The sequence below is a fragment of the Ostrinia nubilalis genome, chromosome 23 (assembly GCF_963855985.1).
Source record: "Ostrinia nubilalis chromosome 23, ilOstNubi1.1, whole genome shotgun sequence".
Taxonomy (NCBI): Eukaryota; Metazoa; Arthropoda; class Insecta; order Lepidoptera; family Crambidae; genus Ostrinia; species Ostrinia nubilalis.
Genome location: NC_087110.1, coordinates 12,466,630 through 12,491,503, shown reverse-complemented (window position 1 = coordinate 12,491,503; position 24,874 = coordinate 12,466,630). Strand labels below are relative to the sequence as shown.

General features: G+C 39.4%; 1 protein-coding gene across 6 annotated transcripts in view; it reads left to right on the top strand.

The window, feature by feature from the left end:
* LOC135083489 (uncharacterized) overlaps positions 1-24,874 on the top strand; it is a 68,933-nt gene that overhangs the window by 21,158 nt on the left and 22,901 nt on the right. The window contains exon 1 of one of the 6 annotated variants that reach the window (XM_063978232.1): positions 12,508-12,689. The exons of 3 other annotated variants lie outside the window; for them this stretch is intronic. In XM_063978232.1, the coding sequence (XP_063834302.1) occupies positions 12,545-12,689 (145 nt within the window). In that variant the 5' untranslated portion in view covers positions 12,508-12,544. Of the gene's footprint in view, positions 1-12,507; positions 12,690-21,755; positions 21,883-24,433; positions 24,563-24,874 lie in introns of those variants that run through there. 2 more of the 6 variants (XM_063978235.1, XM_063978248.1) reach the window with 2 other exon arrangements.

Below are 24,874 nucleotides of genomic sequence, written 5' to 3'. Positions count from 1 at the left end.
CAAATTTACGACCATAGAGATAAGGTCTGAAGTGTTTTACAGCCCATACAATAGCAAGTAATTCGCGTTCGATTGTACTGTATCGAGCTTCAGTATCACTGAGTGTGCGGCTAGCATACGCTATGGGTTTATCTTTGCCTACTTGTCCTTGTGAGAGTACTGCGCCCAATGCTACATTCGATGCGTCTGTTGTTAATATGAATTGCTTGTCATAGTCTGGGTATTGTAATAATGGGGCATGTGTAAGTAATTCCTTACATTTGTTAAATGCGTCTGTATATTCCTGATTTATTACGATTTTATTTCGTTTCTTTAAACATGACGTTAATGGTTTTGTAACTTTAGCAAAGTCTTTAATAAAGCGCCTGTAATATCCTACAAGTCCTAAAAAGCTCTTTATTTCTGTGGTCGTTTTCGGAATTGGGTAATTTAATACAGCGTCAATTTTATCATCATTAGGTTTAAGACCGTTTTTCGTGATGGTGTGTCCTAGGTAAAGTACTTCCTTACGAAGGAACTCGGATTTATCAAGTTGAATTTTAAGGTTTGTGGCTCTAAGTCTGTCGAAAATTGATTTTAGATGTTCCAGGTGTTGATCTAAGCTGCTGGAATACACAATTATGTCATCAAGGTAAACCATGCAATGGAGTCCTTGTAGACCTCTAAGTATATTATCCATAGTTCTTTGGAATGTTGCCGGAGCTGTTTTAAGGCCAAAGGGCATTCTGAGAAACTCATAATGACCGTTTTGTGTGCTGAAGGCAGTTTTTTGTCTGTCGGATTTTTCTACCTCAATCTGATGATATCCGCTAGCTAAATCAATCGTACTGAAGTAAACACTTTTTCCTAATTTATCAAATAAGTCATTAATGTTTGGTAATGGGTATTTGTCGTCGATCGTTATGTCGTTCAAACGTCTGTAGTCGATAACCATTCTGTATTTTGTTTCACCAGATGCGTCCATTTTTTTTGGCACTAGGTGAACTGGTGCACTCCAAGGAGAGTGGGATTCCTGGATTACATTATCTTTTAACATTTTTTCTACTTGTTTAGTAATTTCAGCTTGCTGAGCTGGGGCCTGTCTGTATGGCTTTACGTGGATTGGATCCTCATTTTTTGTCCTTATCTGATGTTTAATTTTGTTTGTGAATGTTAATGGAAGTTGATCGCAATAAAATATGTCTTTATATTTATGACAAAGGCTGTAAATTTTTTCACGCTCTTCGTCGTTTGTGTGGTCTAATCGTAACTTTACCAGATTCTCTTCAAGCAAATTGTCAATTTCGATGTCATTCATGTTTTGTGTCGTGTTAACTTGAATGTCAGTCAATTCGAATTTATTAACTTTAAATGGGCAAGTGATTTTATAACTGATTGGTCTGTCTAAAGTGTTTTGAATAATCGTGGATGCGTATCCGTTGCGACAGTTAACGATTGCACTAGGCATTCTAACGCCGTCTGTAAATTCTCTGTAATTTAGAATAGCGTCACCTGAATATTGGTCAACAGGTAACTTTACGCGTTTTTCTGAACGTGGAGGTAAATTAATAACGTAATTAAGGTTGTTATTAATTATCGGAATACATGCTGTTTTAGTCCTAAGTACCCTGTTTTTCAAATCAATTAGTGCTTCTAATTGTTCTAACAAATCATTTCCAATAAGACCATCGTATCTTTTGTCTACATCATACAAATAAAATTTGTGGTGTTTGTCACTGTTAAATGTTGGTAAAAGGGGGATTTCCATAGTTTCATCGTGAATACTCGACGAATGTGTACTCACAACTTGGAACGGTTCATTTCTTATGAATTCACTGAAATACTGATAGCCAATACGCGGACTGAAGAACGAACGCATGCTGCCAGTGTCGATCATCATGCGAGCATCCAGTTCCGGTAGGTAAATATATGGTAATGTTAATTCCGGATCGCAATTAATGTTTATCTGTTCTGTTCTTTGATGGAGGCTGTTTCGTGAAAATCCTGTTGGAATTCAGTTTCCTGGGTTTCCTCGGGAGTTTCCTCGAAATCAGGGTAATACTGTTCGCTGTACATGTTATTATATTCATCTATAGGGTATTCACAATAATATTGATCGTAATAGGACTGTTCTGATTCGTCGTAGTTCAGATCATTTAAGTTTGTTTCATTTACATTGTTTGGTTTTGTAGCTGTACGCATAGACACGTCGGTCAGCTGCATACGTGGCGGCTGGACTTGTTGGGCTTGCTGAGCACCGAACTGTGGCTTATAGCCGAATTGAGGCGGTTTGTAACCGAATTGCTGAGGAGGATGTCTATAGCCAAACTGTTGGGGCGGTCTATATCCGAACTGCTGTGGAGGCCTGTAGCCGAACTGCTGCGGCGGCCTGAAACCTGGTTGATGCGGAGGCTTGAAATAGCCGAATTGTTGTAAAGGTTTATTTCCATATTGCTGGAAGGGTTTGTAGCCTTGATTAGGCGGAAGGCCAAATTTAAATTGTGGAGGAATTATCGGTTTGAAAGCATTAGAGCTGACAAAATGAGGCTGATTGCCTGAAAATTTCTGTTGAGTTGGCGTAAACGAATTGTTAGGTTTGGGTTGCGAATGCATTTTGCTTCGCATGTTATATTGGTCCATAAAGTTTACTTCCTCGAGCACAATCGAGAGGGCGGCTTCCAAAGTGGACGGTGCCTTTAGTCTCACAATGCGCACAAGGTTTTCTGGTAAATTATAGAGAAACACGTTTAACGCGGTGTTGTTGTATATGGTGATTTTGGCGTGACGGATTGACTCGTCTGCTATGGTGTTTACTTTGGATATAAGCATTGACCTGGTTGATTGCACGCGGTTGCAAAAGTCTGTGTATGATTCATTCGATCTGATTTTTAATGATTCTAATTCAATATTAATGCATGCCTCACTACGCGGGTCTCCAAAATGTTGTGTCAGAATTTCCTTAAGTTCCGACCAGTTTGTTAAATTTTCTTGTTCTGATAACAGTGCTGCTGCATTTTCTGTAAGGCGGCTAGTGATAGCGTGGTACACGTATAAATCTTGCTCAACCCCACCTCTATATCTCGATATAACATACTCACATTTTTTAAGGAACAAATTTAGATGTTTTTTGTCACCATTAAAAAATGGAATTAATCTGAGCATCTCGTTGGGTATTGGCGTGATTTGTACGGATTCGATTTGTGGTGAAGCCATTTTACTGAATTTAAATTTAGTTAATTAATATGCGCCAGTCAGAATTTGTAACAGTACTTTACACAATATTCACAATTAAAATACACGTAGTCACAATAAAACACACAATAAAATACACAATAAAATACACAATAAAAATACACAGTAAAAATAAGAGTGGTTCTTAATTTAATTGTTCAATTTCGAGAGACAATTAACTTAACAACTTTAATAATTTTTACTTTACACAATAAACTTATTTAATTCAATACAATTTATTTACTTTATTTCACTTTATTTCACTTTATTTCAATTTATTTACTTTATTTCAATTTATTTACTTTATTTCAATTAATTTTCTTTACTTTGTTTCAATATTTAATTCACTTAAATCTAAACGAAAAGTGTTAACGATAAAGTTTTATGACGAAAACACAAAATGCGATACCCTGGGAGAAGTTCTATCCCGGAGTAGCAATATTTCCCTACGATTTAAAAAGCATGAAAAATACACAGAGGATAAGGAGTGGAAGGATTGGCGAAAAGTTCTACTCACCAACCGACCGTTCTCTGCATACTCGTTCCACCCGTACTTCGATGACAAATTTATTTGGTTCGGCGGATTTATTAGTTTCCCGTAGTATCACGAATTTAAACGGCGGATTTTGACACCAATCGCGTAAACTTTAGGAAAACTTGCAGCAATAAATCCGAACGGCTGCGCCAGTCAGATTTCGAGAGCGGGGTGGAAGCTTTTTTAAAAAGGATTATATTTAATTAAACTAAGTGATCACGTCCTCGCCGAGTTGGAGGCGATTTAATAATGATTTAATATTGTGGCCGATCGCAGTCGTCCAGTACGGTGTTTACAATTTAGTTCTGCTGACACATCTCTTATGTGAATAACAATTCTACGAATGCTTACACTGTAGAGTGGAAAGTGATGACTTATCTTGTTTAGTCTAGAGCAGAGGGAGCTGACGGATGCATAACTACCTACATGGTTAAATTTTTATTTTAGGTTGAGTTGACAAGAGACAGTACCTCTAGTAGGAAAAACTTTCGAGTTCGTTTCGTTGCGTATTCAAAGTGTCATCGAAAAATTTTGTATGAAAAATTAAACAGCGCCCCCTTTTTTTTTTTTTTTTTTTCGGTGGTAAAAATGCATTGAGTTGCATACCCGCCTCTGTGGTCAGGCGGCGGGTTATGTGGGGCTCTCCCCTCCAGAAGGGAGGGGCCTACCCACTAAAAATCCACCATCTCCGTCTCGCTGAGCACAGGTGGGAGCCGGTGTAGCGAGGCCTTTCCCGACATGTTCCACCTATGCGCAGACCGTCTGCTATGCGTGCAGACTCCAACTTCGACCACGCCATCTTTGATTTTTATAGTTACAGTTTGTTGTACTGCAACTGACCACTCGGAGATTATATACAACTATATACAAATGATATATACAAATGTACAAAGTGCTTATCTATATTTACATAATATACAATGGAGGCCAGCGGGTAGGTGTAAAAGGTCTATCCGCCGGCACTCATAATGGACCTTACGCTATGACTAGTATTTGACTAGGTGTCAGAGACGACGCGCAAAAGCACGTCGCCTCCGGCCCAACCTTCTCCGCCGAGCAGGGTCAGCGAGGGGATCTACCTCCCTGGCTCGCTCGGCTTCCTCTTTTGCCGACATAACGGTCTCGCAAAAGACTTTCACCGCGTCCCATCCGTTGTCACTGCCGACCATGGCTCTAACCACCGCCGGCAGTGTTAAATCCAGTCCGATATTTGCGCATAGCGCAGCTCTTTGTTGTGTCCATTCCGGGCAGTCTTCCAAGGTGTGCTCCGCTGTATCGACATCGGCGCCACAATGGTGACATTGAGGTGTCCTCTCCCGACCAATACGGTGCAGGTATTTCCCGAAGCAACCATGCCCGGTCAACACCTGCACCATGCGATATGTGAGAGAACCACTGCTCCTCTCTACCCACTGTCGTAAACAAGGTTGTAGAGCGGCGACTGTTCGATGCCCAGCACTGGGCTCCTCCAGCCATTCTGCCCACTCATCTAACATCAAAACACGGGCCTCGTCTCGCCAGTGCTCGATTTCGCGGGAGGCAGGAGGGTTACCATCGCGCCTAGCGGCAGCGGTTCGGTAATATACCTCTGACAGCACCTTGGCCTCGAGCTCCCACGGTGGAGTGCCCGCGAGTGCACATGCTGCTTCCCTTGAGGTCGTGCGGTATGCCCGTGCTATCCTCTGTGCCATTGTTCTTTGCGGCCTCCTCAGTGTTGTGGTATTGTCGCGCCCTAATGCGTCAACCCAAATGGGGGCGCCGTATAGGGCCATAGATCTAATAACCCCTGCAAAAAGGCGGCGACACCCCGTGCGTGGGCCTGCCAAATTGGGCATAATCCTACTCAAGGCACCGGATGCCCTCAGTAGCTTGGGTGCGAGAGCTTTAAAGTGGGCCTTAAAGTTCCACCGGCTGTCAAGGACCAATCCTAAGTACTTCATGGTACCCCCGACACCGATGGAGACGCCACCCACGACAAGTTCCGACCCCACTGGCGGTCTCTTCCGTGGCCCATGGAAGCAAATCGCTTCCGACTTTTCTAGTGCTACCCTAAGCCCAAGTCGCCGAATGCGACTTACAATATGCGCAGCTCCAGCTGTCGCTACAATGGCCGCCTCCCTAAAAGTATTTCCCTTTGCCGTGACTAGGGTATCGTCGGCATAGCACACAACACCCACGCCAGGCATTCCTGGGTCACGGATGGCCCAGTCGTAGCCAATGTTCCACAGGAGCGGCCCTAGGACCGACCCCTGCGGGACACCGCACTCCACTGGCCTCCTGCCCCAGCCGTCGCTTGTTGGGAAAACCACTTCTCTCTCTCGAAGGTAAGCGGTTATGATTTGCCGCAGGTATTGAGGAACCTTATGATGTTTCAGAGCCTCTTCAATACATTGGTGGGGTAGAGTATTAAAGGCATTGGCGATGTCTAGAGACACCGCCACTACACATCCCCCTCGTGCCACTTCTCTTCCGGCTAGCTCCTTTACTTGTAAAATCGCGTCGATGGTAGACCTGCCTCGCCGAAAGCCATACTGGTTATTTGCCAGGTCCGGGCCTATGTCTCCGAGATGTTTATTGAGACGGGCAGCGATAACCCGCTCAAAGAGTTTCGCTGCCTCGTCAAGAAGGACGATAGGCCTATAAGCTGACGGCGAGTCTACTGGACGTCCCTGCTTCCTGAGTAGGACGAGTTTTCCCGTTTTCCATCTCTGAGGAAAGACTCCTTCGCGTAAACACGCTGTAAGTAGGGCACGGAATCGCGGTTCTAATCCGTTATTTAGAGCCAACACTAAAGCTTTCCCAGGCACCCCATCAGGCCCGGGAGCAGTGTTTTTGGCTCGGAGTCGTAAAATTGCCGCCCCTAGTTCTCCCTCCGTTACGACGGGCGCCTCTCCTGTGCAGGATCCGGCTGCACTGTATGTGACAGGCGGCGTGAAGTCCAGCCTGGCTGGGAACAGAGCCTCGACTACGCTGCGCAGAAGGCCAGAATCCATTGTGGTGGTGATAGGGGGAGCCCAAGAGCGAAGTTTGCTCATGACGAGCTTGTAGGGCCTCCCCCACGGATCCTGGTTAAGGGTGGAGAGGAGCTCCTCCCAGGCGGCTTGTTTAGCCGCCCCTATCGCACCCCGTAGTTCCTTTTTTGCCCGCTGGTATTGTTCATATAGAGGGGCGTCCTGCGCCTCATCTCTATGACGGCGCCTGCGATGCCGAGAGTATCGGCGTCTGGCCTCAACGCAGTCATCCCTCAACTGGGCCAGCTCCGGAGACCACCAATGCACTGCTGTGCGAGATGGTAATGCCTTGACTCTAGGCATCGCCGAGTCGCACACATGCGACATGGCTTCCCGGAACCACTCAGCTTCTCTAGACGGCTCCACTGTTTCGGGGCATCGAGCCCAGCTTTCAATTTCCGATGCTAGAATGAGGCTCTCCCTATCCAGTTTCTTGATTGCCCATCTTGGGCCGATAACTTCAGGGAGTCGGCTCGGGCTGCTAAGGGCAGGCTGAACGGGGGAGATGTCGAAGCACACATACCTGTGGTCCGACAGTGTCTCAACCCCTTCCAGAACCTCCCAGTTCCAGATTCTGCTCGCCAGGGCGGGACTTGCAAACGTGATGTCTACGACAGAACCGCCCTGCATACGCACACATGTCTCTACCGTCCCGCGGTTAACAATGACCAAGCTGTTGGTGATCAGCCATTCCTCCACAAACCGACCTCGAGCGTCTGTAAAACGAGATCCCCATGCGGTGGACTTTGCATTTAAGTCCCCAGCAACAACGACACCACGGGGGTGGCTCCACCCTGATAGCAGAACACTGACTTCCGCCATGAAGGTCTCGAACTCCGCGAGTGACCTATTTGGTGAAAAATACACCCCAATGACAAGTATGTCTCCAACCAGCCCTGCCACGCATCCACGACCTCTTCTGATGTTGCCGAAAGGGGGTGAGTTTGCTGCTATGTTTGTGATAATGGCGGCCTTTTCTTCCACGTCCCCTGCCCAATCGTCACGATCATAGACGAGGTATGGCTCTGTAACTATACAGACCTGAGTCGACCACTGTGTGATGCTCTGATTAAGAAGATCTTGAGCCCTAGCACAGTGGTTGATATTTGCCTGAAGAAAGCGTACGGCCATTCTTATGCAGCGATTTCCATCTCCTCCATCGTGCCTAGCTGGGGCGTGGGCGTAGCGGCTGGGTCCATATTATTGGTCCCCCGTTTGCCCTTTCCGTCTCTGCTTTTTGGTGGAGAACAGCTCTTACTCCCCACTTTGTGCTCCGAGGGAGCACCCGCCTCAGCACATAAGGGACAGTGCGGCGCTGCAGAACAGTCCCTGCTCTGGTGACCGGGCTTTCCGCAGCGATAACATAGACCGCTGCGATCAATTTCGGCCGAGCACATGGCGCTAACATGCCCCTTCTCCAGACAGCGGTAGCATCGCTGGGGCTTCGCTGGTAGGATTCTTACCTGGGCCGACACCCATCCAACCAGAAGCCGGCCCTGCGAGATCAAATTGGCTACCGACACTGGCACCTTCACTACGGTGGCCCCAGTCCCCATGAAAGATTCTCGAATCGAGCCTACACGGATGCTGTCTGTAGTACAGTTACCGACTTTGGCGATCGCGGCTGCTACCTCTTCTTTCGTCGCTGAGTCATCCAAGCCCGAAATCCGCACGTCTACGGTTCTGATGGGCCTGGAGACCCGTATGTCACTTTCTGGTAGTACCTCACGGAGTTTCTCCGCGAGGGCATCCGCTTTGCTCCCACTTGATGCCCCTGGGACCTCAAGCAACTTTGCTCCCGTTCTGGCTTTACGAAAACGAACACCAGAAATCCCTAGCTCTTCTATATTAATACGAGTCTTCGCGTCTCGGATCAAAGTGTCATACGACGCACCTCTTTCTTCTGCTCCGGGTTGCAACGTCAACATAATAGCTGCTGAGCTCGGTGGGCGGAGTTTTGGGTTCGGCCTACTCTTGGGCCTCTGGCTCTGCTGCTGCTGTTGAGGTTGCGGCTGAGCATTACGCTTCCCACGCTTTACCACAGTGGTCCATCCTTCATCCATCGACAAAGGAGGGGGTGGAAGCGGACGCGGTTCCTGTACGAGTTTTGGGGCCTGACGTACGGCTCCCCTCCTTTTCTTGTCCCTCCTTGTGGTGGGGGTGGGTTCTACAGTGACAGGTTCAGTCACTGTCACCGGAGTGTCTTTCGCATTCGCAGCCGTCCCAGTTTTGGCTGTTGAGGCTTTTCTGGGTGCAGGTTTAGGGGGAACTGCCTCCGAATTATTCGCTACGACTTTGGGTGTTTTTGAGGCAGCCTTTGGAGCTGCTATAGGTACCACCAATGGGGCCGTCACTGATTTGGATGAAAGGGGTGGAAAGTCTGCCTTCCTGCGTCTGTCTGCCGCAAGTGGGGGCCGGAGACGCTCTTCCGGCATAAGCCGAGGCTGCAACGCCTCAATGCGCGCATTCACCATGGTTCCAACTTGAACCATTATGTCACGAGTCAGCTCTTCCCGGTCCGGTTGAGTTTGTGTTAGAGTGGAACCGGAATTACTGCCGGTGCTATGCTCTTTCAGGGCTTGGAATTCCTTGCGGAGTTCCTCAAGCTCCTGTTTCATCTTTTTATTGGCAGCTGTTAGCTGTCTTATCTCGTCATTTGGAGATGATCTTTCCTGAAGTGCGGCAATGGCCCCCGCAATGTTAGTAGCGGACTCTTTGAATGTCCTTTTGAAGGGGCCTGATATGTTTTCGCACCTTTTGTACGCAAATACGACGGCATCCGCGCTGGTACGAATGTGCTCCAACACTTCCTCCGTCGACAGTTGGCTGGCCTTGTACTCCGCTTGGGAGCGCATCTGAATCAACTTTTTGGTCCAGATTTCCGCTTCTTCATCTGCCTCCATATATTTCGGGCGTTTACGCTCTTGCACCACCTGATCATCAGCGAACGCGCGTGATGCGCTCGCACCTGTCTTTGCCGGCCTGCCTGGCCCTCTGCGGGCTGTGTTTGGCGTTTTCGCTACTTTTGCTGGCGAAGCAACAGAGTCAGAGCCTTGTGTCTCATCTTCTTCTCTCCGCTTTTTTGCTGCTCGCTGCAGCTTAGGTCTCAACGACGACCTTGAGCAAGTGCGCGAACTAGCCTGTGAAATGGGCCGAGATGAGGCTGACGCGATCGACGCAAATGATGTGTCAGAAGCGTTGCCCTCTTGGTCAGTATCCTCTATGTAATTACGACTCGCGAAAAATCGGGAGTCGATTCCACCTTTGTTTTGGTCTGCGGCATCGCCGCATTCGTCTTTATGTACAGTGTTTGTACAAACTTCCATATTTACACTACCACTATTTACAGAACTACTATTTACAATATTTATATCGGCATTGCCGCTCTCCTTTTCCTTTAAACTATTTACATAAGCAGCCACAGAGGACTGTAGAACAGGCTTGGCCTCCCCGTATACATGAGGCCGACTACCCTGAGGGCAGCCACGGGATTCCCCAGCTTGGCTGGGACCCGCCCGGGTAACATTATTCGTTTGAGCACTGTCCATTATATAACTCTGCTTGCGGGCGCAGCTGCCCCACCTTACTCCCGGGAGCGGTAATGGCCGACGTTACTCCGCTGACCATATCGAGCCTATGAAGACCCAATATCGCTCTTCGGCCCGCTCCACACCTTGGCGTTTGAGGGTTTTAGAGACTTTTCCTTGTCTTGGCCCCAGCTTCCGTAACCGGGACCCCCGGCCCCCCTCCGTTGGGGGGTTACGGGTTGCCCGACAGGCCCGCCGAGTTGACGTAACCTGCCGCGCAGGTGAAGAGTCAGCCGCCCGCGTGACAGAACACGCGGACGTTGCCCAGGGTGCACCACGTGGAGGTCCCTCACCATCACACCCCAAACAGCGCCCCCTAGGGCGGCTATAATATAGGGGGCGCTGTTTAATTTTTCATACAAAATTTTTCGATGACACTTTGAATACGCAACGAAACGAACTCGAAAGTTTTTCCTACTAGAGGTACAGATTCTGGAAAAAAATTATTAGACCTATGTATTTTTTGTTGGATTTTTGTTGAAAATTGCATGTTTTTGGTTTGATTTATTAAAAAAAGTTTTAAGTGGAACTACTAACACATTTTAATGAACTTGTTCATTGGATTTGTCTCATATTCAGGGAATGTATGTACCATGAGTAGAGTCACAGATAATATAATACGTAGAGTCTTAGTTTAAAAGGATGCCAACGATTTAAATGTCATCCTGTATGTATAAAATATTATGTAATTAGTTACGTTTGTCGCATCGTGACTACTTAGTAATGGATGTTACATTATTCCAAATATACCTACATATTGAAAGTAACTGAAAAATCTATCTCCAGGAGTCTAAAAACGACTCTATTCCTCTTAGTAATCTTTTCAATTGACAATTACTATAACTTAAAAATTGTTATCAAGCTTATTTTTCAGATAAAAGTTATTTTCAAAAATGCCTATTTAATTAAAGTTTCTCAATTAATGAGATGTGTTTGAATCAAGTCTTGATTGAGTGTCTCAAATAATTTGCCACTCTATTATATCAAAAATATCAAGTGTTATTTCTGACTGAACATTTATAATGGATTTTTTTTAAATAATGTAGAGATGTGAATTCAAAATAATCATCATGCAATAAACAATTATTATACCACTTGAAAATGAAGCATCACAATTACATTTACATTTGAAGTGTTTATTGTTAAAAAAGATCAACAATTTCTTCCTTCAGATTTGAATTGATAAACAATGTTAAGATATTAATCGTAAATTATTCCGCTTTATCATGAAAGTTTTTCAGTCTTTCCTCTTGGCAGATTCTTTATAATGACTAGCGGCCGCCCGCAACTGCGTACGCATGGATCCCGTTTTACCCCCTTCATCTATCTTACGCGGCTTAGATTTTTTCATACAAATGTTTTTTCCCGCTAACTCCCGTTCCCGTGGGAATTTTGCAATATCCTGTTGTAATTAAGCTTTAAGTTTACCAAGGTACCTGCATGCCAAATTTCAAGCGTCTAACTTAAGCGGTTTAGATTTTTCATACAAAAGGATTTTCCCGCTAATTCCCGTTCCCGTGGGAATTCCTAAGTATACTATAACCTGCCCAGGAGTATGAATAATAATTGTAGAAAGTTTCGTTAAAATCCGTCAAGTAGTTTAGTAGTTTTTGTTTCTATAAGGAACATACAGAGACAGACAGACAAACATTTTACTGATTGCATTTTTGGCATCAGTATCGATCACTAATCACCCCTGATAGTTATTTTGAAAATATATTTCATGTACAGAATTGACCTCTCTACAGATTTATTATAAGTATAGATGATTTTTTCTTCTTAATAAAACCGATGTGATCACAATCTAGTTGCAGTGCGCACACGCACGCAACGTAGCGTGCTATCAGATACGCGACGAACAAATACATGTGTAATTATTAACACATACCCAGTGCTTGGGAAACCACCGCCTCAGAAACTCGCGACTAGAGTTCGAAGAGCTCGACTATTTTCTATAACTTATTTTTTAAATGAAAACTTGTACTTTCATTCCTGAAGTTTTAATAATTTGGTTGATAAACTAAGTTAAAAAAATACTTTCAAAACCGTGGTAAATTGTGAAAGACTAATAAAGAGTGAATTTTTTTTCTTGTAAATAATTTATTTTCAAAAATGATTACCATAATTTATTTCTAAATTAAAAATAGTGGCGCTGATTCGTTATAGACTTAATAAGTGAAAGAACCTTTATAATAATCAAAATGGAAAGTGAAAATTCGGACTTGAGACAAGATGCGACGACTAGCGCGATGGGAGTTAGCAAAATTCTAGGACTCATACCAATGTTTTTGCTATTCGTTGTTATCATATTGAGAGTCTCATGGGTCATATACAAATCTACTATGGGTAAGTGAAATTAACTATATTTTATTCTATGTCTATGTAGAGATTTTTCATAAAATTGTCGTGTACAAACATAAATATGTGCAGTCAAAAACACATTCTGTATTTACTGTTTTATTATAATGTACCTACCTTTGTAGATTTTTATTTCAAAACTGTACCTTTTACAACTACTTACCTACCTATTAAACTACATCAAGTTTAGCATCATGTATTGTGCCGGTCATTAATTGTACAGATGACTGCATGTCAAGGTAAAAATTGAAATCATAATGCAGTGGAAATTGAAGATGTTTTACAACAAAAATGTATAACGGGACTTTTCCCACCTCTCGTTCCCACCGCTGCAACTCCTGTGTAGCCGGGATCTACAGCTTGACCGCCAACTAAAACCCAACCAGTCAAGGTTAAGTTTGTCCCGGGGGAAAGTTAAACTGTCATTGAACCCGCAACGAAATTAACCAGAAGAACTTAGGAGGAATTCGAAGTTAAGTTCGACTTCCCTCTAGTAAAGTCAAAAATGTATAGCCTGATATTCTTTCAACTGCGTATGTACAAGTAGGTAACTAGCGACCATAATAACAAGTCGGAGCCTCTTAATTAAGCAAACTTTGCAAAAATGTTTTATAGTAGGTACGATCTAAAAATAAGTTCAATTAAGCAAGGTGGCGAAACAAGTTCCGAAATTACATCATTACGTTAGAATCATTCTTGGCGTAAGTAGAAGTAGGTTTATGTCTAACAGAATTATTTAAATTACTTAGAATCATTTTGGCGTAATCAGAAGTAGGTTTATGAGTTACAGTATTTTTGAAATTACGTTTTAGTTCACGCGGATTTTACGCGAGAATTTCATCTAGACACAAGATATTATTATATCGTTATAAAATTATTAATGAAAAGGTGTCAACATTTAAACGATGTGTATAATCCCATTTATTTATCTCACAACATTGAACGTCAATGCGCCTAATATTATTCTAGTTTTGATAACCGCATGCTTGATAAATTCATATTTTAATTAAAACTAAATTAAGGTGTTTATAAACAATAAACTTTTTGAGATCAGACGGATCCTGTCGTGTAAAATTATCCCGTTTAAGGTACTAATCAATTTACTAGATTAGAGACGTAATCGTATAAGGTTTTTTTTTATCCACAACGAGAAAGTTCTTGGCCTGTATCTCACCTGATGGGAAGTGACGATCAGGCCGAAGGCGGAAGCGAGCTTCACTCGGAGTCCTCAACCACGGGGGAACTGACTCTAACTGCCGGAACACAACAATGCTGTTAACATTGTTGTTATGGCGACAGACTTAGGTAAGATGGTGGTAGCTAGCCAGGCGGACTTAGAACAAGCCCTACCATCAGCCAAGGTAACATACGGAAATAGACTTATTGGCAAACACAGCTTTTTGTCTCATTCACGTCTTTTGAAAAATCATGATACCTAGATTTTTGAAGTTTTCATGAGTATCGTTGTCAAAATTTATGATCCAGCCATAGAAGTCAGAAATAGCTTATGCGGACTTAACGTGCCCTCTAAGCACATAATTATTATTTTGTAGATAGTGAGGTTGATAACAGAATCATTAAATACAATATGATTTTCACCCACAAGGTGGACCGAGCACCTCATAAAGGTAGCGGGAAGGCGCTGGATGCAGGCCGCCACCAACCGGCCATTGTGGAAATCATTGGGGGAGGCCTATGTTCAGCAGTGGATGTCCTATGGCTGAAATTCTGATGATGATGATTCTTTTTATTCCCAACGGGGAAGATCTTGGGGATCATTTTCATGATGATGAATATGATTTTACACTAAATCATTCCATTTTAAAATTAAATCTAGAAATGTTAAATTTAGGTATGACGTGATAGTGATAAGTTAGCCCCTATAACCAGTTAGCCAAGATAATAGTTCGAAAAGAAATAAAGGAGAATGTAAATCAGGCAGTTTCCCATTACCATTGAAATGTCATTGGAAAGAATAAAATAATGGTGCAGTGACAGGTTTTGCAACTGCTCATTTACTGCTAAATGACTCCTTAATAGATCTACTCTATGTATTGTTTTAAATGGCTATTATTACCTGTGGAATAATAAAAAAATATCTACTTACATCTACGAATTTTCTGAAATTACGAACAGAATTTACTTTACTTGTTATGTGTTAGAATTATTTATTTATTTATTTAAAACTTATATGCCCACAAATCACAGTACATAAAGCGAATTCCATTTGGCATTCTCCTCCAGTCAACCTTAGGGCCAAACTGAGAATAAAGTAGGCGGTACAAAATAAGAGATATGAATCACTATCACTACATACGAGTAAGTTAATATAAAACAAAGTCGTTTTGCGCTGTCTGTCCGTATGTAGATATGCTTAGATCTTTAAAACTACGCAATTTATTTTGATGCGGTTTCTTTTTATAGAAAGAGTGATTCAAGAGGAAGGTTTATATGTATACTTAGCACTCGTGCGAAGTCGGGGCAGGTCGCTAGTTATTATAAAAAATAAGAATAATTTTAATTTTTTCTTGGTGTTTAAGCATGAAAGTGATTGAACTTATTTTAGTAAACAATGAGATTATCTTATTTGCTGCTAAAACGATAAATAGAGCTAATAAAGTGCGTCTTAATCTCGTAAGATAACTATCTAGCGTAATGACCCCTATTAAGGTTAATGGAACTTCGATAAATATTTAGACAATAACGAATCTACGATCTAAATTGATAAAAATCTAGGCGTCTGAAAAGCCTATAAGCCTTTTTTATGGAGAATGTATTTGCTCTTGTTATCAAATTCATAATTATACAGTTACTCGCAGAAATAACTAATTAAAACTCTACATCCCTACTAATACTTATTATAAATCCGAAAGTAAAGTCTGTCTGTGACGATTTCACGTCTAAACCACTGAACCGATTTTGATGTTTTTTTATAGAGATAGTTTGAGTCCCGGGAAAGAATATAGGATACTTTTTATCCCGTTTTTTGAACAGGATCGCGCGCGATAAAGTTTTTCTGTGACACAAAATTATACGCGGGCGAAGCTGTGGTAAAATTTAGTTGATTAATTTTAAAAATTAAAGAACTAAAACTCATTTATTTTTGCAAATAGGCTTTAAAAAAGCATTTTTACACGTCCCATTATTAACCCTACCATTGCTTCGGGACATTAAATTGGCCGGTGCTGAGAAGAAGCAGCGCAAGAAACTCAGTCACTATTGTCATTAATTTAAGAAATGAGAGCCTTGAATTACAGCTTCCTGGTGACGTAGGAGCCGCACTACAAAAGATAAATTACAACAACTTTCGAAATTCGATATTGTCTTGTTCTTCTCGATAGTGATCATGATGTTAATCTTTTAAGATCGATAAACTATTTATGGCATCGCAAAAAACGCATCTGCGTCATTTTGAACCAAGATGATTATCGTATACGCGTCGAACGTCATCAGTATATGACGTTGAAATCAGTGTCAGCGGTAGGCACCTTTATGCGTTGTTTAAATCTAAATATGGACTTTTAATCTATTGAGATTATCAAGAGCATTGATACTAGGTACTAAAAAGTATTCCCAGCTATTTTTTTCTGCAATTAATCTAAAAAAATACTAAGTAATATCATCATCATCATCATTATCAACAGCCCTTTACAGTTCACTGCTGGACTAAATAATATAAAGCCCTTGAATTAAGGCCTACTTTAACTACGTTTGTTACATTGATCAAAATAAGAATTTATTAAATAATGAACATTAACCGATTGAGTCCCAGACGGCATTAATTAATGTCATAACAATTGATATCTATTGTGTCTAGATTCGCGGAGCTTGAAGGATTAAACTGCCCGGAAAGATAAACACTGCCTTGCTCTAGGAGTCTAGAAGTAACCCATTAGCTCCGATAGTAAATGAAAACCGATAGCACTTCAACAAAAAAAAAGGAATCCGACCTTCATTTTTTTTAAACTTTATTTTTGTCACATAAATTCCTAATTTATAAATAAACCTCGAACTATTTTCGATCTGGCGTTTCTAAAAATAGTCCTTTATCGATCGATAAGGGAAATCACATGATCGTTTGAAGTGGTCACATGAAAACAATTTATCTGTAATAAGTTTAGTATCGGTCGCGGCGTCTTTGAACGTCGAACGTAGCTCTTCAGCCTGTCACCTTTAAAAACCTATCTGTTTAGATTTAAATACCTATTTGTTTGTGTTACATGATGTGAATTAGTCAGTCTGTTTTCAATTATCACGCCGAATAAGACGAAAAACAAAGTACCGACATGAGTTTCATTGTCGATTTATTAAGGTACATCGTAGTACGAATAGAGTTAGGCTGAGTTACACCACTTTTATTTTAACCGTAACTATAACAATAACCGGTGCTTTTTATGCAGTTTGACAGATTTTTGACGTTTGTCAAAGATTAAGTAAGATGGTGCAACCCAGGGTTAAGTACTTATCCTAGGTGTAACTTATTATTAATAAGGGGGGTAGAGTATACCAGGAGTTATGGAAGTTTATTAAGTAGGTATCTATGTATTCATGATACATAATTTATTTGTTAGGTGAGATTTGTCATAAAAATAAACATTTAAAAATATCAAATTAAGATATTGACCCTTATGGAGTAATTATACATTTTATTACTAACTTTATTTTAATGAACAGCTTCGGCTATTTTAATCTTATTATTTATTTATTATGGTAATTATTTATTTAATTAAAGTCTCTAGCAAAGTTGAAGCACTCAAGGTTTGTCAAATTCCGGCCAAGGTTGAGTGGCTTTCCATTAGAATAATCACGTGGTGTCATTTCGAGTCATACGAGTACAAGCATCACATCAATCGAGTATACCATGAATAATGAAAAAAGTCAAAAGGCCAAAACTCGGTGGATAATAATGTGGTCAAAATTATAATTATTATAATGTTGTGCTTTTGGTAGGAAAAAAAGAGTTGAGAGACTATAAAAAGCACAATAAAGATAGAAATCCAAATGAGCTATTCCAAAAGAGAGGCAGAGACTAGCTCTGACTATTTTTTTAAATGTACTTCCCTCTGTGGTTAATTACCATTTATCTACATAAAAGATAAAAAATACGTACATTATCTTACTTTAATATCAATTTTGTATTTAAGAAGTGCTTACGTAACTATTATGAACTAGCGGCCGCCCGCGACTTCGTACGCGTGGATCCCGTTTTACCCCCTTCATCTATCATACGCGGTTTAGATTTTTTCATACAAATATTTTTTCCCGCTAACTGGGAACGGGTCCCGTAGGAATTTTTCAATATCCTGTTGTAACTAAACTTAAGTTTACTATAATGCCAAATTTCAAGCGTCTAACTTAAGCGGTTTAGATTTTTCATACAAAAGGATTTTCCCGCTAATTCCCGTTCCCGTGGGAATTTCGGGAATTCCTTTCTTACTGCACCTCTACGGTACCTAAGCTACGTCCCTTCCAAATTTCAAGTGCCTACGTTTAGCCGTTTAGGCTGTGCGTTGATATGTCAGTCAGTCAGTTTCTCCTTTTATACATAAAAAATATTTTGATTATCACGTAATAATTATTACGTTTGTTTTTACTCGTAAATACGAGAATAAGTAGTTAAGACTGTAACTTATAAACGTATGTACACATTATAATATTTACATTTCATGGGTTTTCCCGCTTAATGCTCTAATAAGTAAGGAAACAAACAAGAATAAATAAATATTTAGATACTTATAATAAGTAAGTACATATCCATACTGTGAAATAGGCGGTAAGCCGCTAGCTTTTACTCGCCAAAGATAACGTACCTACTAATATTATAAAAGAGAAAGTTTGTGAACATGAGCATGGACAAGTGGATGTCTGGATGGATATACGAGTATGCATAGATGGCTGGATGAATATTTGTTACTTTGTGACGCAATAACTACATTACCTCTAGCAAGAAACACTTTTGTCTTCGAATCGTTTGCATATTCGACCGCATTCGATACTCAGCCTTTGAATTAAAGGATAACGATTCGAAGTCGAAAGTTTTTGGTGCTAGAGGTACAGTACCTCTGATTTAGAGGTACAATACCTCTGATTTAGAGGTACAATACCTCTGATTTAGAGGTACAGTACCTCTGATTTAAAGGTACAGTACTGAATGAATTTTGATGCCGATGAAACCGCAGGTAAAGCTATTAAATTAATACTAAGGCCTTAATATTAATTTAATAGCTATTTATTTTAAAAAAAACTCAACCAGGCGTACACATACATTTTCATTAAGTACTTGTAATAAAGACACTAAAGCGTTGTATTTCGATACCATTTACACCGAAACTCACTCACGCTTATCGATATTTATGAACTTTGCAGTTAAACGTTATCTAAAAATCTACCATTATAATCTTTCACTTTTATGATTATCACTGGTCACTATTATGCCAATATTGTCCATCACCAATATTGAGACGGTCTCGTCAACGTAACCTCCATTAAAAAAACCTATTTTTATAATTAATAATGGACATGGATAGCAGGGAAGATACTTCTCGTATAAATCTCAGAATCGCTTGGTTTTTTGTGATCTTACCGCTAGTTGTCGTGATTTTTCTTATCTTTTGCCTTATTTGGAGCTGCTACAAGTCTAACAAACAGATGTAAGTAATATAAAATATATTTGATATAGTTACCTTAGAATAATACCTTAACCAATTATTATATGAGTTCCGTTTTCGGTATGCATTGAAGAAACAATTTTTAAACTCTAAAATACATAAATTACATAAATTTCGTTCATTAATCCTTCAAGGCCCGCAAATCTAGACACAATAGATAATCAATTGTTATGGCATTAATGTATGCCGTCTGGGACTTTAAAGGTTAAAATAATGGTAAATTGGTAAAATATTGCATATTTAAATAATAATACAAACTTAATTATAAATAGCAATAACAACTGAGTTATTACAACGATTTTCAGTTTGACTCATCTCCTAGAAATTATTTTAAGGTGACAATAATATTATTAAAACACACTCCCATTTATCTTAACCGACTCGCGTCTGTCTGCTCTTAGATTTTTTTATCTTTATAAATGTAAACAAAAAGTCCATCACGTAATTTTTTGTTCGTCATAATACATTTAATCAGTTTATTTGCTAATACTTTTTAAGATTCTTATCAAGCATTCCAAACAGTTTAAATAAACTTTGTAATCTAATGACGAAATGAAGTATTATGAGTCTTCTTCGTGTCATAGTTGGCCTTGTATATGTTACAGTCAAAACTCATTATAGGTGAAAACCACTTTTAACTGCAAAAGTCAGTCAAAAGTGGTTTTGACTGATGCCCTTGGTCAATAAGTCTAGATATTAGCACGTCACTACCTTGTTTAATATACCACGCAATCTTGTATACCCATTCTTATAAGATACATCATACAAGAATGCATGGTAATTCAGTGAACTGCTCCTGAATCGAATGTACCTACTACTACTATTTCTATTTATTTATATTAACCGGCAGACAGCGGTGACTGAGTTTGTTGCGGCGCTTCTTCTCAGCACTTGCCAAATGTTGGTCTCGAAGCGCTGGTAGGGTAAAAAGATTATGAGACATGTAGAGGCTCCTTAAGAGCAAAATGACGATTTGTAAGAACTATTTATTAGTTTAAACAAATAAAGAAATTTTGACTTTGACTTTGACTTTGACTTTGAATATCACTTTGGTAAATTGGTAAAATTTTAAATCAAAATCAAAAATATTTATTCAGTTTTAGACCACAAGTGGCACTTATGAACGTCAAAATATAGTAAATAATAAAAAAGAAAAGGTAGCCTTTATGAGGCACTTTACATGTCTCCTTATCTTTTGGGCCCTACCAGCGTGCAGCGGGCGAAAGCACTTTTGACTGATTTTTTGCAGTCTAAAAAGTGGTTTTGACTAACGCCTTAGGTCAAAACAACTTTTGACTGGAATAATCAGATATGATAGAATGGAATAATAACCAAGGCCTTGGTCAATATCACTTTTGACTGATTATTCCAGTCAAAAGTTGCCCTTGCAAGCACCACCACTTTTGACTGATTTTTGCAGTCAAAAAGGGCAAAGTGGTTTTTTGACTGATTATGAGTTTTGACTGCAACATATACAGGGTGTTAGGTAAATGGGTATATGAGCCGACACTAGCCCATGTTAACATGGTCATATAAATGGTATGGTGAAGTCAGAAAATTTATATCTTCATTTTAATTATTTTAATTTTCATACAAATCGGATTTTATAAAATTTATTTTGTATGAAAATTAAAAAAAATAAAATCATGATATCAAATTTCTGACTTCACCATACCATTTATATGCCTATGTTAACATGGGCTAGTGTTGGCTCATATACCCATTTACCTAACACCCTGTATAAGTTTAGTTACAAATTATACAATGGAGTGTAAATGACGTAACCTTTGTGTTGTATTATTTATTTGTGCTTAATGGTGATTGGCTGTAATAATAATTACCTAACAATGAAAGACTCAGAATAATAATATGTTATGTAACAATTGACAGGTAAGAAAGTAATCAATAACATAAAATAAAATATTCAGTTTACTGATTACTGGATTTGAATGTCACTATTTGCAATTTTAATTTTTGTTCTTTTTCTTTTAACTCTTTCTTTTTTACGAGAGTATTACTTCATTGTGAAATAAAAAATCTTAATACATTTACTCCTCCTGACTTTTACATGTTAATTGATTGGCTCTATATTCTTCATACAATTTGAAGCAATGGGTTAGGACAATATTTTCTCTATAATAAATTATGGTTTTCTTATACTGATTATTTAATTTTGTGATATAAGTTTTAGCTATAGGCTTTAGTATTGTTGTTTAGAACAGTCGCCTTTTATCTAAAAGTGAGTCTTAAGATCACGGAGCCGTTATCACTGTTTTCACCGCAGTGTAAACTTCATTTAGTGCACACTAATTACGTAGATAACACATAATTTCACAGTGTCACTCACAAAAGTGGCTCGTGTGGTTGTTTTCTCGTAAAATATTAATTAAAATCAGTTAAAATGCCTGTAGAGTTAATAGAATTGCTGTGTATCATCCTCGTGCCGATCGTAACGTATCTCATGTATTTGTTGGTGTTTATGCTTTTTTACTGGATAAAGATCTTGAAATCAAGTGAGTTTCCGTTCATTCTTATTGTTTTATAGATTCGAGTAACTCTCAATGACAAGTTTGACGCAATTTTATTGTTTGTGTACTCGTAGTCATTTGTAGACTTTCGTCATTGCAAATTAAATTTGGCTCCCACGGAGACATCCTGTTTTTTGCAGGATCCCTTTTAATAACGTGTAGTTAGGTGTTTTAATATTTATGTTCATAGGCGATCATCCGTAGTTGAAGTGTCTTACAAAAAACCGATCTATTCGATTTTGTAACACCTAAGGTGTGTTCACAGTCACAAGACAGTCCATTGCCGTGGGAACGAGCTCTTATACCTCTACAGTTTTTACTTAGATATAGGTAATACATTTATTGAAAAACTTCACATATTGAAGACATTAATTTTGATTAGGTTTATCTGAGTTAATAATAATATGTTATTTTTAAACTATGAAGTTCAATTATAAATTCTACGGAGCAGTTCTAGTACATTTTAATTTAATCAACCTATTGATGAATCCTACCATTGGATTTTTCTAGTGATAAATATTATTATTATTAGATTTTTATTTTCTATTACAGATTTTGATTGCACTAATTGATAAACATTAATCAAGAATCGCGCAATCATTTATCTACAAATCTTTATCACTCTATCTATAATCATGCTCACCCCACACGATCACTATATGAATGAATACACCGTGTCGTGTTTAAAGCTAACAATGAAATAGCGTGTCGTGCCAATCAGACCACGTTTGTACCCACGCGGGTAGTAGGTAGATACCTAGACAAAGTTACAAAATAATGCAACAGGTAGAGGTGACATAGCCCAACAGCGGCAGTGACGGACTACCGAATACGAATACGGGTCGGCAGTTCGAACACCATGGTTAGCTGGACTATGTGATGTAATGTACTCCTAATACTTGTACAAGTATCTGGAGGGTTAAATAAAAAAAACTCATGAAACTCATTTATTTATGCAAGTAGGCTTTTAAAAAGCACTTTTGCACGTCCTAGTTTTAACCCTACCACTGCTTCAGGACAATTAATAGGCCAGTACTGAGAAGAAGCAGCGCAAGAAACTCAGTCACTATTGTCAGCCTGTTGTTCAAGGGTTTTTTTTTGAAACAGCGTGTCGTGCCAATCAGACCACGTTTGAGAACACGCGGAGCTCAAAGTGCTTAGGCAAAGTTACAAAAGTGACAGCAGAGGTGACAAATAGCCCAAGGGTGGCAGTGACGGATTACTTATTTAATTCGGTAGTTTCAACACAGTCATCGGCTGGACTACTGTGGTGAACTCTCTCTTAATTGATACAAATTATTATTTATCTTTTTATAAAGTTGATATTCCAAAATTTAATCTTAGGTCTTCGCTTCACTCAGGTCTTTATTGGTTACTTGGCTCCGTGAAGCGATTTATTAAAACTGTCTAGAGAAGCTGAGCAGGACTTGTCGTTTGTGTCAATGCCATTTAAGCGCATTTGTACAAAGGCATGCGAAATCCAGCGTGCAATGTGTCACGTAGGTACTCGACGCCAAAATGTCAATGCATCGAAAGTACCTGATGTCGCTTATAATGACTCAAAATTCGTGTGCTTAACGAAGTTATGTTTAGTTCTCGTAGCCTTGTCCGCGTCCGCATCAATTTTTGATGTTTAGGAACGTCTCTATCGCGCGTCCTGTGATCAAAAATACTGTTGTCAAATGACTATTTTAAAATAGACACTAATGCATCATTTCTAATAGTTCAAGATTCATAATTCCCATATTTAATCCCTCTAAAGTTTCTGCTTGAATGGGATACTCTAAATGTTTCTCCTACATCCGATCTCTTTAGATCTTGATAAGTAAGTAGGTATTACTAAGAGACAGATTCACATCATTACCTACAGATGATGATCGCAGCGTGACTCATGTTAACAGTAGAATAATACAGTATCTGATTACAGACTATTTGTCATTAATATTTTTTTCGATTCATGGCAATTTATTTATTTTGAGAAGAACAAACGATTTTTTGCAACCTCATGTTTTTATTTACGTGTTGTTTTTTGGTTGTCCCAACTTTGTTATTTGAAACTGATTCCTAGAACCTCCAGTCAGATTGGCAAGAATCCAACACTCTAGCCCCTATAATAAATGTTTTTCTATTCTATTTTATTCTTTAGGTACATGAAGTTAGTAATTATTGAAATATTTGTTTGCTCAATTTCATTAAGAATCACACTGTCTCCTACGAGTTTAAGATTGTGATCAAGAGCAAGAGCATTAATGTAAAAAGCATCATAATCCCTCAATTACTTTTTGTAATCCGTGTATCATTAACAAACGTCAAGAATCATTGAAAAACAACTGATTACCATCTGATTTCCTTCCAGAATTCAATTGTATAACTATTTTTAGCTGTTTCCACGACAATTGATTGCAAAATCAATCGCTAACATTAATGTTATCTAATCTCTATATTATTCTCGCTTATAATTGCTGCGGTGTGCGTGTTGTGAGCACACCTGATTTGGCAATTCACAGAAACGCGGCTTAATTTGAAATAATAATTACGATTATTATTTTTGTTTTTAATTTGAAAGTTTCATTCTATTTGGGAATGTCTTGGGCTCCTTATTACGTGTTTGCGACGATTTTAATTATATTGTTATACTCTTTAGTCAAAGCTTTCTCTAAAGATGGTAAGTAATTATTATAATAATCTGAATTTGTTTTTTTATTTTAAAGTTTTGAAGGTTTTGAAGTTTAATTTATTTTATACATTTTGTGACAAAATAATGACGCTCTACGCGCCTTTGTGGAAAATAGCAAATTATAATTTATAATAAATTATAATAAATAAAAAAATACCTATAGTTGATAATAATTTATAATATGTAGAATTATAAAGTATAATAATATTATACACAAACTGAACATTTTATTTAATAAAGCACAAGTGCATTACATTTATTTGTTGACAAAATAAATTATTATAATGAAGGCATAATACC